Source organism: Scyliorhinus canicula, chromosome 5, assembly GCF_902713615.1.
Source record: "Scyliorhinus canicula chromosome 5, sScyCan1.1, whole genome shotgun sequence".
NCBI classification, from domain to species: Eukaryota; Metazoa; Chordata; class Chondrichthyes; order Carcharhiniformes; family Scyliorhinidae; genus Scyliorhinus; species Scyliorhinus canicula.
In genome coordinates this window covers 168,623,676-168,640,737 of record NC_052150.1, presented here as the reverse complement: position 1 = coordinate 168,640,737, position 17,062 = coordinate 168,623,676, and the positions used below count along the sequence as shown (strand labels likewise).

At 44.0% G+C, this 17,062-nt stretch overlaps 1 protein-coding gene and 1 long non-coding RNA gene across 3 annotated transcripts in view; one reads left to right on the top strand and one right to left on the bottom strand.

Moving 5' to 3' along the window:
- Positions 1 to 7,165, bottom strand: part of LOC119966419 — a 42,285-nt gene extending 35,120 nt beyond the window's left edge. The window contains exon 1 of the long non-coding RNA XR_005460757.1: positions 7,080 to 7,165. This is a non-coding gene — a long non-coding RNA (uncharacterized LOC119966419). The remainder of the gene's footprint in view (positions 1 to 7,079) is intronic.
- Positions 1 to 14,914, top strand: part of LOC119966418 (very-long-chain (3R)-3-hydroxyacyl-CoA dehydratase 1-like) — a 188,530-nt gene extending 173,616 nt beyond the window's left edge. For both annotated transcript variants that reach the window (XM_038798044.1, XM_038798043.1), the window contains exons 6-7: positions 6,819 to 6,997; positions 13,373 to 14,914. In XM_038798044.1, the coding sequence (XP_038653972.1) occupies positions 6,819 to 6,997; positions 13,373 to 13,455 (262 nt within the window). In that variant the 3' untranslated portion in view covers positions 13,456 to 14,914. The remainder of the gene's footprint in view (positions 1 to 6,818; positions 6,998 to 13,372) is intronic.
- Positions 14,915 to 17,062: the final 2,148 nt, after the last annotated feature.

Sequence of the window (17,062 nt, the reverse complement as noted above, 5' to 3'; positions counted from 1 at the left end):
TATAAAAATGTGCAGGTTAGGTGGATTGGCCGTGCTAAATTGCACCTTAGTGTTCAATAGGTTAGGTGGGGTTACTAGGATAGGGTGGAGGTGTGGGCTTAAGTAGGGTGCTCTTTCCAAGGGTTAGTGCAGACCTGGTGGGTTGAATAGTCTCCTTCTGCACTGTAGGGATTCTATGAGTCTCCCATGTGGGACCTTGTCAAAGACTTTGCTGAAATCCACATAAACTACAATAACTGCACTACCCTCATTTACACACCTGGTCACGTCCTCAAAAAATTCAATCAAATTTGTTAAACATAATCTCCCTATGATAAAGCCTGACCTTTCTATGATAAAGCCATGCTGACTATCCCTGATCAAACCTTGCGTCCAAGTGGAGATGAGATTCTCTTCTTTTAGAATTTTTTCCAATAGTTTTCCTATCACTGACATGAGACTCCACTGGTCTGTAGTTTCCTGGTTTATTTCTACAACCCTTCTTAAATAATATTAGCTGTTCTCTTTTGGCACCTCCCCCATGGCCAGAGAGGTCAGAGTTTAGGTCAGAGGTCCTGCAATCTCACCCCTCACTTCCCACAGGAGCTTGGGACACGATTAATAATCGGTATAATCTTTATAAGTGTCTGAGATAGGTTGGTAATTGTAAAATGGCTTAACATCGTAAGGAAATGAAATATTCAGTGGAATCATTTTTCTTTTAAAGATTTTTACCTTCTGTCATGTTAACCCCACTAAGGGATTTAGCAACAGTATAGTTCAGGAAATTGACACTGTTCCACTCCAGCTCCACTCAGCAGCTGGCCAGAGTTGATTGGAAGGGGAGCCCAGCAGGGAAGACAGTGGAACAGCAATGGCAGGAGTTTTGGGGGGCAGGGGTCATTTGGGAGGCACAACAGAAATTCATCCCAAGGAGGAGGAAATCTGCTAAGGGGAAGACGAAGAATCCGTGGCTGACGAGGAAAGTCAAGGACAGGATAAAAGCATACAAGGTGGCAAGGATTAGTGGAAAGCCAAAGGATTGGAAAGCCTTTAAAAGCAGAAGACAGCCAAAAAACCACCAAGGGGGAGAAGATATGAGTGTATCCTAGCTAGTAATACAAAAGAAGATAGCAAGACTATTTTTCAATAAATAAAAGGTGGGAGAAAGGCAAGAATAGACATTGGACCACTGGAAAATTAGGCTGGAGAAGTAGTAATAGGAAACTAAGAAATGGCAGAGGAACTGAATAGTTACTTTGCATCAGCCTTCATGGTGGAAGACACCAGTGGCTTACCAGAACTTCAGGGGGCACAGGTGAGTGTTAGGGACATCACGAAAGAGAAGGTTCAGGAGAAACTGAAAAGTCTGAAGGTGGATAAATCACTTGGACCAGATGGACTACACCCCCGGATTCTAAAGGAGATAGCTGAGGAGATTGTGGAGGCATTGGTGGTGATCTTTCAGGAATTACAGGAGGTAGAGAGGGTCCCAGAGGACTGGAGAACAGATAATGTAACACCCCTGTTTAATAACGGAGAGAGGTACAAGAAAGGAAATTATAGGCCAGTTAGCCTGACTTCGGTCATTGGTAAGATTTTAAGAGTATATTATTGAAAAATGAAATGAAAATCGCTTATTGTCACGAGTAGGCTTCAATGAAGTTACTGTGAAAAGATGAGATTGCGGAGTACTTGGAAGTGCATGATAAAATAGGACTGACTTCAGTCAACGTGGCTTTGTCAAGGGTAGGTCATGTCTGACAAATCTGTTAGAATTCTTTGAAGAGGGAACAAGAAAGTTAGACAAAGGAGAACCAGTGGACGTGATCTATTTAGATTTCCAGAAAGCCTTTGACAAGGTGCCATATAGGAGACTGCTAAATAATTTAACAGCCCATGGTGTTAAGGGTAAGATACTGGCATGGATAGAGGATTGGCTGACTGGCAGGAGGCAGAGCGCAGGATAAAGGTGTCTTTTTCAGCATGTCAGCCGATGACTAGTGGTGTGCCTCATGGGTCGGTGCTGGGACCACAACTTTTCACAATATACATTTGCGATCTGGAAAAAGGAACTTGAGGGCACTGTTGCTAAGTTTGGAGGTGATACCAAGATATGCAGAGGGACAGGTAGTATTGAGGGGGGGGGGGGGGGGGGAGGCTGTAGAAGGGCTTGGACAGGCTCAGAGAATGGGCAAAGAAGTGGCAGATGAAATGCAGTGTGAGACTATGAACTTTGGTAGGAAGAATGGAGGCATAGACTGTTTTCTAAATGGGAAAAGGCTTAGGAAATCAGAAGCACATAGCGACTTCTGGTCAACGTGCAGCTTCAGTCGTCAGTTATGAAGGCAAATGCAATGTTGGCATTCTTGTTGAGAGGGCTAGAATACAAGAGCAAGGATGTACTTCTGAGACTGTATAAGGCTCTGGTGAGGTTCCATTTGGAGTGTTGTGAGCAGTTCTGGGCCCCATAATCTAAGGAAAGATGTGCTGGCCTTGGAAAGGGTGCAAAGGAGGTTCACAAGAATGATCTCTGGAATGAAGAGCTCGTCACATGAGTGGTTGAGGACTCTGGGTCTGTACTCATTGGAGTTTAGAAAGATATGGGGGGATCTTATTGAAACTTACAGGATACTGAGAGGCCTAAATAAGAGGACGTGGTGAGGATGTTTCCAATGTAGGAAGAACTAGAATCTAAAGGCACAGTCTCCAACTGAAGGGATGATCCTTTTAAAACTGAGATGAGGAGGAATTTCTTCAGCCAGAAGGTGGTGAATCTGTGAAACTCATGGCTGCAAAAGGCTGTGGAGGCCAACTCACTGAGTATCTTTACAGCAGAGATAGGTTCTTGATTAATATGGGGAAAAGGCAGAACAATGGGGATGAGAAAAATATCAGCCATGATTGAATGGCAGAGCAGACTTGGTTGGCCTAATACTGCTCCTATGTCTTATGGTCCTGTTTTTCAATGAAATTTCATCATTAATTTTTGTCGGATATATCTATAAATACTGCTATTCTAAATTTGCACAATTGAAAAGTTAAAAGTTCATGAAGTAAAGTAACTAATCCATTCTCTGTAGTTCGGTATTCATTTTAAATTGTTGTATGATGAGCTGTTTCAAGATTTGTGGATAACACAAAACTCAAATATTGTCAATGGCGAGAAAGTAAGTGCAGAAGATCAAAAGGACCTCGGGAGGTCAGTGGAAAGGACAGACAAGTGCCAGATGAATTTTAATGCTTTCGTGATTAATTTTGGAGGGACAAATGTGGCGAGACAATATAATAAAGGGTAAAATTATTTTTTAAAATAAATTTAGAGTATCCAATTATTTTTTTTCCCAATTAAGGGGCAATTTAGTGTGGCCAATCCATCTAACCTACACATCTTTGGGTTGTGGGCGTGAAACCCACGCAGGCACGGAGAATGTGCAAACTCCACACAGACAGTGACCCAGGGCTGGGATTCAAACCTGTGTCCTCAGCACCGTAGTCCAAGTGCTAACCGTTGTGCCACATGCCGCCATCTAAAGGATACAATTCTAAAAGGGAAGCGGGAGCAGAGGAACCTAGTTGTATATGTGTATAAATCATTGACAGTGGCAGGAAAGGCTGAGCGTGCAGTTGATAAAACATACAACATCCTAAGCTTCATTAATAGGGACATAAAAATACAAAAGCAAGGAAGTTGTGTTAAACCTGTCTAAAACACTGCATTAGCCTCTACTGGAGCATTTTCCCCTCCACAATTAATCACTGAAGCATTAAAATTCATCTGGCACTTATCTGTCCTTTGGGTGTCTCACACTAGGAAGGTTGTGAAGGCTTTGGAGAGAGTGCAGTAAAGATTCACAAGAATAGTTCCAGGTGTGAGGATCCTCCCTTACAAAAACTGGAGAAGTTGGGATTGTTGTTTTTAAGAGGGCAGAAGATTGGGAGAAGATTTGATCAAGCTATTCCGAATCATGAGAGGTCTGAACAGAGTAGGTAAGGAAAATAATGTTTCGTTGGTGGAAGGATGAAGAACAAATGGGCACAGATTTGAAGCAATTTTCAAAGGAAGCGATGGTGCCATGAAAAATCTTTTCATACAAGTAACTAGGATCTGGAATACACTGCCTAAGAATATATTGAAGACTGGTACGATTGAGGCATTCTGGAGTGAATTAGATTATTATCTGAAAAGGAAGACTGTACAGTGAAGAGTTGGGGAGTAGGACTAGGTGAATTGTTCCTTTTTAGAACAGGCTTGTCAACCTTTATGCCTGGGGCGGGGAGGGGGTTGTACATTTGCATATTTGTCTCATCAAGGGCCGATTAGAAAATTTCAGAAAGATGAAAGAAACAATTGCTGAGCAATCTCCTCGCAATACTCTGTTAAGTTTTCAAAAAAAAAGAGTAAATAATAAAAATAACCATCATGCCAGGTGGTCAGTGTATATGGGTGAGTGGGTATGATTTGGTGCAAATTGGGGTATGATGGAAGGAGTGGGTGAGAAACCTGAGACTGGGTGACGAGCAGACTCACTCACCCAACCCACGTTGAGTGCCCCGCAGACACTCATACCTGCCCTGTCTCACACACCTAGGTCCTTGGCCCCTCACACATTTACTCCCCCCAGCAGATGGTAGTAGCTATTGGTTTGGAAGGTGCTGCTTAAGTGTGGAGAGGTGAATGTTCGTGGATGAGGTACCAATCAAGCAGGCTCCTTTGTCCTGGATGGTGTTGTGCTTTTTGAGTGTTGATGGTGCTGCACTCATTCAGACAAGTGGAGCATATTCCTTCACGCTTCTACATTGCACCTTATAGATGATGGACAGGCTTTGGGGAGTCGAGAGGTGTGTTACTCGCCACAGGATTCCTAGCCTCTAACCTGCTCTTGTAGCCACAGTAATTATATGACTAGTCCAGTTCAGTTCCTGGTCAATTGTAACTATCAGGCTGTGGGGGATTCTGCGATGCTGATACCATTGAATGTCAAAAGGCAATGATTAGATCCTCTCTTATTGGAGGTGGCCATTGCCTGAATATTGTCCAGGTCTTGCTACATTTGAACATGGGTTGCTGTGTAGTATCTGAGGAGTTGCAAATTATGCTGAACATTGTGCAGTCATCAGCGAACATCCCAATTCTGACCTTATCATGAAAGAAAGTTGGGCTTAGGGTGCTATCTTGAGGAACTCCTGCAGTAATTGCTTGAAACTGAGATGATTAACCTCCAACCACCATAGCCATCTTTCTCTTATGTGCCCAGTATGACTACAACCAGCATAGGAGTTTCTCCCTGATTTCCTTTGTCTCCAGTTTTGCTATAGTTCTTTGATGCCATACTCGTCAAATGCTGCCTTAATGTCAAGGACAGTCATTCACCCCGCTAATCTGGCGTTCAGCTCCTTTGTTCATTATTGAACTGAGGCTGTAATGAGAACAGGAACTGAGTGACCCTGACGGAAGATAACCTCAGTGAGCAGGTTATTGCTGAGTAAGTGCCGCTTGATAGCTCTATTGATGACCCTCTGAATACTTTACAGAGGGTCGGGAGTAGACTGGTGGGACGGTATTTGTCCTGTTTTGTGTATACTGGATATACCAAGTGAGGATTGACTAGAATCATGAAATGGTTAGAACACAAAAGGGGGTCATTTCAGCCCACCATGTCCATGCTGACTATCGAGCTCATCAGCTAGTCCCATTTCCCTGTCTTTTCTCTTCAGTCTTGCACATTTTCTTTTCTGTAGATAATAATTCAATTCCCTTTTGAATGGCACCTATGAATCTGCCCCCAATACAGTGTGTTTCAGGCAATGTATTCCAGATCCTAACCACTTGCTGTCAAAAAAGGCTTTTCCTTATCCCTCTGATTCCTTTTTCCGATCACCTTAAATAAATGTTCTCTGGTTCTCAACCCTCCTGCCAACCACAACAGTTACTCTATGTACTTTTTCCAGCCCCATCATGACAATTAACACCTCTTATCAAACTTCCTCTCAACCTTATCTGGGGAGAACAGCCTCAGCTTTACTGTCTATCCTCCTAACTGACTAGTATTCTCCAGTAATACTTCCTGCCTTATATATTCTAAGCACCTTAAAAGCCCAACTCCTGTTTTTTGAACATTTTCCACCTGCAGGCCACTATTTTTTTTGTGCTTTCCAAGGTGAGGGACATGAGTGCTTTGGAATAGAACATTTTTATTTTCAGGCACTCAATATAGCATCAATCACATTTGAGTCAAGCATTACATGGCTACATACATGGTAAAGTTGCTCCTACATTGTTCCAATAATGTGAGTTCGAACCTTCGAATGTCCTGGCATTTATTTTCTAATTTCTGCCCTGACCATTCCTAGGCCAGCCTTATCAACATTACTAATTAGTGCTAATTTTTCTTTTGTGCCATAAGTGCATACCTGACTGTGACGATTGAAACTCATTCACGTTGGATCCTTACAGCGTACAAACTTTTTGCCCATTTGTTGGGATTGGTTTGAACCCAGGTCCCAAATTTATAAGGCTGCTATCAAATCCAGTACAACACCCAGTTCTTGTAAGCTAACTTTTAATGATGTATACCTGGACCTCCGATTCTAACTTAAATTATTATGTAATTCAATAATCTATAACTAGGCTGAACATGCCTATTCCAAGTATATGTATCGCTCAACCCGACAAGGAAAATTGCTGAAAGTATTTCTGGTTAAGCTTTGTAATAGTTCCTATTTGAAGAATATGGAGACATGGAATGTTTGAGTTTTTTTCAGCCCTGACAGTAATCTTTGTCTAGTGTATTTAACATTATTGATAATTTGTAATACATTTTCATTCCTGTTTGCAGATATAACTTCTTTATCATCTTGTACCCAATTGGTGTTGTTGGTGAACTCCTTACAATTTATGGTGCACTGCCTTTTGTAAAGAAGTCTGGCATGTATTCTCTCAGACTTCCGAATAAGTACAATGTCTCATTCGACTACTACACTTGTCTTATCATTGCAATGATAGCATATATACCACGTAAGTACCTTTTTAAAGACTTGTTAATTTTAAATGAAATAAATTCAGCACCAGGCTTGTAGAAATATATGTAAATGCTCACGCCTTATCTGTTTGTGCATGTGTGCACTCAATCAGTTTATCTTTTGTCTTTACTTGGCTGGCACATTTTTAGATCTGTGAAGGAAATGCAGATAAGTGCATTCATTATAACGTATATAGAGATGGTTAAAACCCAGATAGAACCTGGGAAAAACCACAGGCATGAACACATGAAAAATACGTAAAATCCTTGTTTTAATGCAATTGGTATTGTGTGAAATTCTAAGTTATTTACAGTGGCAAATATTGGCAGCTAAACACAAACGTTTTGGGGGCGCTTTTTTAGTTTAGGTTAGATGTCAGCGAGAATGGTGATGTGAGCACAATTCGGCAAAAATCGGGAAACATTATTCTCGCCAGCGTGATCACGTTTCCCGATTTCCCAGGTTCCTCACTGGTGACATAATGAGATTCCCTGCCACGGAAGGTGGGAACCTCATTTATCTCCCCCCACCCGCTCCCTTCAAAGAATACTCATTGGTCGCTGGAGCGACATCACACCGGTGCGTTTTAAAAAGCAGTATAAAAACTAGAACCTGGCGACCTCGCCTCTTGCAGGGAATATCGAAGGTCACCACCATCCTCCACCCCCCACCCCCCCCTCCCCCTCCCTAGGGTGCCAATTGTGGACGGGCCATCGGAGAGGACATGGAGGACCTGGATAAATGCAACCAGGGAGGGGGAGGTTCAATCTCTGCATCTTGGGGCTGTCTCGTTCGTGGGTCTTAGCGGCCCTTCTTGGCTGTGAGACTCTAAGGTTAAAGGGGTTTGGCGGCGGGTATGCAGGCATCACTTCCCGTTTCCTCCTTGCTGGGCATGTGACGATATCACTGCTGAGGAATTTCTCTTCTAGAATGGTAGTTGGAAAGAACGTGCGAGCAGATAAGTCCACAGGGTCAGCAAAGGGGCCGACTGAGGTCGCTGGGTGGGGTCCCATGAGATGCCAGGTTGCATGGGCAGAGTGGGGGGCTTTTCTTGGGGTGGTTCCATTCTCATGAGGCCAGAAGATCCTCATGTGGGGAGGATGAGTGGAGTCAGAATGAACCCCCACACTAAGACTGAACTTTGAAGCCCGAGGGCATGAGCTGTCTGAAAGTTCAAAGCTACTGGTCACTGAGGCCAGGCTATCCGGGATTGTTTATGGGTGGCTTGCTGTTCAAGTTGAAGGCTTGTTTAATCTGCAGGCCACGAGAGCTGGGTGAATGAGGGTGCCTTCTAAGGATGAAGTTGACTGCAAATTGCAGACTTCACATGCATCAGTTGTGTCTCGCCTGTCTCAAGGGGAAGCCAGTTTCCTAATCCGCGCTCTCGCCCTTCCTTGATGAAACACTTGTGCCAATTTGGTCAGCTTTTCAATGCATTAGTGTGTCACTGATTGACACCTGATAATGAAACCTTATGGAAGCCTAGCCCCCAAGCTTTGAACTCCAAGGCTAATACTCATGTCTTCATAACAGAGAGGTAATACAGAAGTGGCCCCAATGCAAAGTGTTTTAGTGAAGGCTTCAGTCATCCCGTTGAGATGACAGTGGCAGTGCCTCATTTGTTCCTCCATGAGGTTAGAAGAGATGGTCCATTGAATACACTCAACTTCCCTCACTCCTCACCCTTGGCGGTGTCATGCAGCTTTTTGAGGCTCTCAAAAGGTCGAAGCACTTCATTCAGATGTGTTTGAGAGGGGCAACTGTAGGGAAGTGGATATTGACTGACGGGGAGAATGAGCCTCATTGGAAAGGTGCTCACATAGGAGATTTACAAGGGTGAATGTCCCGGATCCTGAGAGGGCTGTGGGCCAGGGCATGGTCAGGACTTCTCATTGCTCACTTTAGGTGTTCTCTTGATTCTTGTTTTTGATTTGGGAGAATTCTGTATCCAATCAAGCTGGCAAATCTTTTGACTGCTATCGAGCAGCAGCAACATTGACAAGGCACTGCATGGGGCCAGGACTAGCACCCTGCAGAAGAGAGAAAGGCAGGGCCCGCTGTTCTGCCGGGAGCAGGGCCACAGATGGCGGAGCATCGGAGGAGACACATTGGATCCTTACAGTCTACAAACTTTTATCCCATTAGTTTGGGATTGGTTTGAACCTAGGTCCAAAATTTATAAGGCTGTTATCAAACCCAGTACTTGCAAGCTACTTTTAATGATACACTTTTAATGTAGCACTTCATACCTCCAAATGTTTGGTCTAGTGCCAGAGAAGACTGATGCAAGAGGCACCACATAGACTGGGAGGCCACCCGTTGCCTGTGGCCCTAAAAGTCACTGCTGCTCTGAATCTCTATTTCAGCAGCTTGTTTCAGGACTGCACAGATGACCTGTGTGGCATCTCCCAGTCTGTTGCACACAAGTGCATAAGGGAGGTCACAGATGCACTCTTTGGGACCAGGAGGGCCATGAGCTTCGCCCACATAGCAGACATGCCCCATTTGCAGGATGTCATCGACTGTACCCACATGGCTCTGTGTTCCTCATGGTAGGATGGGGCACTGTTTTTGAGCCGCAAGGGATACCATTCCCTCAATGTCCAGATTGACTGTGACCAGGCGATGTGCATTATGCAGTAGCATTCCCATTTCCTGGGAAGCATCCATGACAGTTACATATTGGGACACTTGCAGATCCTAGCTGTTTTTGAGGGAGAGCAGCAGCTGGAGGGATAGCTCTTCGGGGACAAAGGGTAACCACACAGAAGGTGGCTGGTGACTCCAGTATGAAGAGACAAACACCCCTTGCTACAACCAGGTTCATAGGTCAACGTATGCACTTGTGGAACAGGTGATTGGACTGCTCAAACTGCGGTTCCAGTGCCTCGACCAGTCGGGGGACCCGTCCAATACATCCCCAGAGGGTGTCCTGTATCATTGTGCTGTGCTGCGTTCTGCATAACCTGGCACTGCAGTGGTGATCAGCTGGCCCAGGAGGAAATGGAGGGCGGCCCATCTCCTCGGATGAGGAGGGGGGCAATGAGGGGCAACCCGCAAGAAGGATGTCAGGCAATGGCCAGGGCTAGTAGTATAGCGCAGGGTTAGGGATACCCACATTGCCTCTCGGATTGAGGATGATCAGAAGCAGGGTATGAGTCCTCTCCGACCATGGGGGTTTCACATCCTCTCACTACATGGTACCTGGTGGTCATCATGGTGGTGGCTATATTAATGGGTAAGGTACTAAAGCGGACACTACAGAAGAATGATGATGACGGAGTGAGGACAGAGCGATGCTTCTCTTATCCTCTGCAAAATGTCTGACTGCTGCCTGACAGAGAGCTGAACGCGACCTGCTGATCTGGGGGACCGGAGAGGCTGAATGACACATCTCAGCTGCTACAAGCCTCCTCTAAGGTCGGGGTCCCAGTGTTTTTCTCCACCTGATGAGGTGGATAGATTCTTGAGATGTTTTTAACCCTTGGCATCCTCATAACTAGAGAGTGCTGGCAGAAATGAGAGGTCTAAGCATTGATGGGGGGAGGTGAATGTTCCATGAATGGAGGTGGTGGGAGAGCGGCCCGGCTTTATTGTGTCGTCACTGTGGGAGGTGGGAGAAGCACAATGCTGCCATTCTCGCACTGCACAGGGAGGAAGCGCCAGGTTTGCGCAGGGGTTTGTGGAGCATGGCACCATGACATGACAAGTGCGCTATTACTCTGGTGACTTATCTCTATTAGTGCCTTGGTTCATCCGTGCCCACCAGGTGCCTCTCATTTCTTACTCTTCACCTTCCCTCTAGGTCTGGGTGTACCCCCAGAATCCACAGTTGAGTATAAGGTGGTGTGATTACTTCCATGCCCTGTAGCCTGAGATTACCTTGACGGGTGTCCCCTGGGATCCTGGGCGGTGAGGGCCTGGGCCTACTTTCGAGCTGCACAGGTGTGCAGTGCTGCCCCCACTGTGTCCGAGGCTGAAGGCAGGGGTTATCAGATGGACTGAACATCTCCAGCGTTTCCTGTGCGGTAGGCCCCCGGGCTGCACTCCTGTCAATCATCGTCCCTTCGAGTGCCAGGGGGCGCCTTCATGGGATAGAGGGTCAGCTGAAGTAAGATCCAGAACCCTACGGTATCTGGCACTGCCATTTGTGGATTCCCACTATGGCCTACACCATGCAGTTGAAGCCCTTCTCCATGGAGCTCATGAGCTGAACTATGGAGCAGATATCCCCTGCCATCCTGCACCAAGGTCACTACTGCAGATGCCACACTAGCAGTGTTGCGCAGAAATGACGGCACTATCTCCTCAGACAGTAGGCAATGGAACTCCTCCAGTCGGTCTAGCAGTCTGAAAAGGGATGCTGTCATCCCTTCCTGATATTCACAACTCTGCATTTGTAGATCCAGGAGTTCTGGAATGACCATTCCTGGAGGAGGAGAAAGAGCGGAGTGAGAGGGGGGGGGGGGGGGGGGGGGGGGGGGGGGGAGGAATGGAAAGAGGAAATGGGGGGTTGCATGACAAATGTTGGGTCCCTGTTAGGTGACTGGAAGAGAGGTCACTGTGAAGGTGTGATAGGGGTGTGTTAAGGGGTGCAATGGGAGACAGGAGGAAGAAGACCTGGTTACACAAAGGTAATTCATCACCTGGCACTCCCTATCATGGCCACAACCTCCCAGGCATGGTGGTAACCTTGCTTGCTGGACATCTGCGTGATCGCGAGGAGAGGATACCATGCCTCTGCTTGACAACATCCAGAAGTTTTGTGAGGGCTCCCTCCATGAAATGTGGTGCTGCCTTCCTGGTAGCCATCTATTGGACTGGACTTGTAATATGTGCCAGAGAGTATCGGGGAGGCATCTAAAAGGAGCGCCACACTGATTACAAAGATAAGTTTTCCCAGGACGAGTGAATCCGAGGCAAGCCGCCAGGAGTACAGTGTGAAACAGGTGGGAAAAAAACATTGTTAAAGAGGCTGAATATGTGCCGGGTTTTCCTGCCATGAGTCACGGTGGGATTCTCCCCCGTTTTCTTGCTGAGACCAACACTGATTATCAGATAATTCCGCCTTTTAATTGTGAGTTAATTCCTCTGGGAATATGAATACAGGTGTCTATTTTATAATTAAGTATTGGCTAAAGAGATGCTCTTAGTTAATGGTACTTGCCCTGATCTTTTGAGTATAGGCCCAACATAGCTGACACTGACCTTTTTTTTTCTTGTATAGCTAATGGGAAGAAAAATGGATAACACATGTGTGAATTACATGACACACAATTGAATACAAATCTGAAATTTGATGTTGAGATCCATGTTGGATCAAAATATTTCAATTGGTTTTAGAAATTCCTGTAAGATGTATCAGTTATCTATTTTTTTTTTTAAAACTCCAATTGTCTTGTGAACTGCAAGCAACCAATGTGAGCTATGGTCCTATCTGCTAGGTAACCTGACATGGCTAAAACAGATTTTAAAAGGGGGCAATTATAACCCTACCCATCTGACAGTACAGGCTGGTGGACAGGAATAATAGCTGCAGCAACCTACTCCCACTGATCCTACTGCCTTTGAACAGGTTTTTTCTAAATATTTGTAGAACTTTCTTATACTAACTTCTTGTACCTCCATTTGGAAGTCTGTTACTCTACTTAATTAAGGTTCAACCAAGTTCTCTAACTGCCAAAAGGTTGTTCAATATTGTGACCGTATGTATATGGGTCTCGCACACTGGTAAAAATTTTAATTGCCAAATGTCAAAATAAAATTATTTTGTATCCTGTAACTCTTGTGACTTCTGGTCGCCACATTACCAGAAGGATGTGGATGCCTTGGAGAGAGTGCAGAGGAGGTTCACCAGGATGTTGCCTGGTATGGAGGGTGCTAGCTATGAAGAAAGGTTGAGTAGATTAGGATTGTTTTCGTTGGAAAGACGGAGGTTGAGGGGGGACCTGATTGAGGTCTACAAAATTATGTGAGGTATGGATAGGGTGGATAGCAACAAGCTTTTCCCAAGAGTGGGGGTGTCAGTTACAAGGGGTCACGATTTCAAAGTGAGAGGGGGAAAGTTTAAGGGAGATGTGCATGGAAAGTTTTTTACGCAGAGGGTCGTGGGTGCCTGGAACGCTTTACCAGCGGAGGTGGTAGAGGCGGGCACGATAGCATCATTTAAGAAGCATCTAGACAGGTATATGAATGGGCGGGAACAGAGGGAAGTAGACCTTGGAAAATAGGAGACAGGTTTAGATAAAGGATCTGGATCGGCGCAGGCTGGGAGGGCTGAAGGGCCTGTTCCTGTGCTGTAATTTTCTTTGTTTTTTGTTCTTTGTTCTAATGCTTATTTCTCTCTTTCCTCAATGTATTTGCAATCAAGTTTTTCCACAACTGTATTTCCACATGCTTCGTCAAAGGAGAAAGGTGCTTCATGGAGAGGTGATCAAAGAAAAAGAGGATTAGACCAGTCATGAAACAATGGTGCTTCTCTCAGGATCATTACACTGTTTAAACCCCATTTACACCAATGCTGTAAATTAAGATTCAATCTGAATTGTTAGTTGATCTGAATCAAGGGCATTGTACAAATGTTATGAATTTCTTGAACTTAAGTCATTTTGGAACTAAAATGAATGATCTGCATCGCCATTCCAGATTGATTCAAAACTTGCTTCAATGTGTGTCTAAATTAAACAGCCTGGAATGGATTTGAATTATTGTCCAATGTGATGAATTGATCATTTTAATGTTATCGTGATGCATCTATGACTTGTTCCTGCTTTGCATGCATTGGGGTGAATTATTGCCCTTGACACATTTACGCAAATTACCTACGTAACGTAAATGCTAAATTTTGAAATTCATTTCAGATCAATGTAATCCAAATGGAATCTGAATTTCTGTGTAAAAGGGAATGAAGACTGAACAACCAAAACCTCCGTTTGACCTTTCAATGATTCTGAGTTACAAGAATCATGGAACCAAAATAAACAGCTATGCATAAAAATAATGAAGTTATGTATGGATTATTTAGCGAACTCAACCTATCCCATAATTTTGTATTTACAATTTTAATTAGTTACTGAGACTTGAAGATGACTGCAGACTAATTCATCAATTCTGTGGTCTTGTAGTACAAAAGTAACAGTTTTATCCCTTTCACAGTAGTATTCAGATTGAATGATACCATAACTTTGGCTGGCATCCTAGTGTGAAGATGAGGGCTGCTTCCTTTTCATTACGGTCACAGTGGAGCAAGACTGATGATGCTTTATGCATGTATGTGACTGATAATGGACAGCTGCCTGTAAGCAATCACTACACACAGACAAACCATTCTGTCATTTAACAGGCATCCAATTCCAAAATTGATGTTGCAGAATGCTTTCTGAGACAATTCTGGTATAGCAGCTGTAGTTCCGGAGCCATTGAAATGCCTCTTTTATATCTTGAGGCACTTTCTACAGGAGCTACATCCGTTTTAAAATACTTACGCATGTTTGCAACATTTAATCAACTTACCAATTAGATGGTGACAAGCTTCGTAAAGGCCAGCAATATGAGATGGCTTTGCTGGTTTATATGGTGTGGATATAGGAATACTCAGTCCACAAAGGGCCAAAAACATGGCTACCTCTTTGAACTTGTGTTGCAGTTAGAGGTGGCACTGCCATTGTAAGTGTGTCATGTTCACATTACTCATTTGCCACTAACTTTGGAATAGTCAGTGATGGCGAAGTGAATTCTCCGATGCATGATGGATTTTATTCCACTTGAGCTGAGATTTATCCAGGTTTTGCAGGAGGGTTTGAACTACTGTTTCAATTGAAAATGTTCTAAATTTCATATAGATAAAATTTTGAAATGTCAGTATAAATTGGTGAATTTACTCAAACAAATCAAATTAGATACATTACATCGACACTGCCTTGGATTGTCTGTACTTCTCATAGTTTATTTTCTAAATAAGACAAGCTATGAAAGTTCAAAATGTTATCACTATTTTGAAATCCTGAAGCAAATGCTGTGGTAACAATGATTGAACATTTATGTGTCTTCTGTTTTAAAGCACTGAACTATTTTAAAGGCATTTTATTTTTTGGCAATGCTTCTAAATTTGAATCTAGCATCATAAAATAGTTACAAATAAAATTCATTTAGGCCACCTAGGTCATCCTTTCAACATATAAAGGAATCACATTAACTATTTTCATCTACCTTCTGCCTTTTTATCTGACCATATTTTATGTGGCAATTTCATGCAATCCTGTTTTTTTCCAAGATGTCCAATCAATCTTCTGAAAAGTGGCAAGTTAAAATAGTATGTGGCAAGTAAGAGACAAACTGAAAACTTGCGTTACAGTGAAATATAATCATATAAAATAATTGTCATGATTGCATTAAAAGGAGTAAGTGGGGGTCAGTTGGCTAGACAACTAGTTTGTGATGCGGAGTAAGGTCAACAGGGCGGGTTCAATTCCCGTTCCAGCTGAGGTTATTCATGAAGGTTCTCAACCTTGCCCCACGCGTGAGGTATAGTGATCCTCCGGTTAAATCACCATCGGTCAGCTCTCTCAAGGGGGAAAGCAGCCTATGGTCATCTGGGACAATGGCAACTTTATTTACTAATAAGGAGTGCATTAATTTTTTAAAAATCTACCTAATTTTATACAGTAAGCTTGCAGCATAGTTTGCTGCCCTATCCTCAACTCAGCCAAAGATTACATATTGAAAGAAAAAAGGACTCGTGTTTACCTTTCACAAATACCCCAAATCACAATGTCCCAAGCGCAATGTAATCACAGAATTCTTACGGGTGAGAAGGAGGACATTCGACCCGTTGCGTCTCCACTGGTTCTCCAAAACAGCATCTTGACTTAGTGCTGTTCCCCTGCCTTTTCCTGGTTCTCTTGCACAGAGTTTCTATTCAAATAATCATCTAATGCAATCTTGAATGCCTCGATTGAACCTGCCTCCACCACACTTCCAGGCAATGCATTTCAGACCTGAACCACATTTTGTGTGAAAATTATTTTTCACATCACATTTGCTTCTTTTGCATATTTTAAATCTGGGCCTCTTATTCTTGATCCTGATCCCAGGAACAGTTTCTACCTATCTACTCTGTCCAACTCCCGCATGAATTTGAACATGTCGATCAAATCTCCTCTTTGTCTTCTCTCCAGGCTGAATAGTCCCAATCTCTGCAATCTAACCTCCAGTTTCTCACCCTGGAACCATTCTTGTAACCCACTTTTACACTCTGTCCAATGCTGCAAGTAAATCATAAAAGAGAGCTAAACAAAGTCACCAATTTACAACGGTCACAGAAAAGCAGATGGAATTGGAGGATTCACAAATCACCAGGAAAAATATCAGCATCCTATGAAATAGAATTTAATTTTATTGACGGAGATTTTCAACTTTTGCCTGAAACCGATGCATAATTGGTGAAGTGGCCATGCCATTGCCAGAAGCCAGATTTGGGAGCATAAACCATTTTCAGGTTAAATGCTGCCAGTGAACTGATAGGCCAACTGGGTGCCCTGCTGCAGCTTGTTGCAGGTTGTGGGAGACAAAGAACAATACAGCACAGGAACAGGCCCTCCAAGCCTGTATCAGTCATGATACCAGCCTTGGCCAAAATCCCTGGGGAATGAGCCAATCCCAAAGCAAATGCCAGAATGCCCTGCAGCATTTATTGAAGCTGAAAGGAGCACTCTTGCTCTTCTCTGTCCGACTTTCTACCAAGTTGTTTGTCAGGGTCCTAAGGCACTCAAAGTGGGCGGCACGGTGACACAGTGGTTAGTACTGCTGCCTCAAAGCATCAGGTACCCATGTTCAATTCCCACCTTGGGTCACTGTGTGGAGTTTGCACTTTCTCCCCATGTCTGCGTGGGTTTCCTGCGGGTGCTCCGGTATCCTCCCACAGTCCAAAGATGTGCAGGTTAGGTGGATTAGCCATGCTAAATTACCCCTTAGTGTCCAGAGATGTGCAGGTTAGATGGGGTTACGGAGGTTTAGGGTGGGGGAGTGGGCCTAGGTAGAGTGCTCTTAAAGGGTCGGTGGA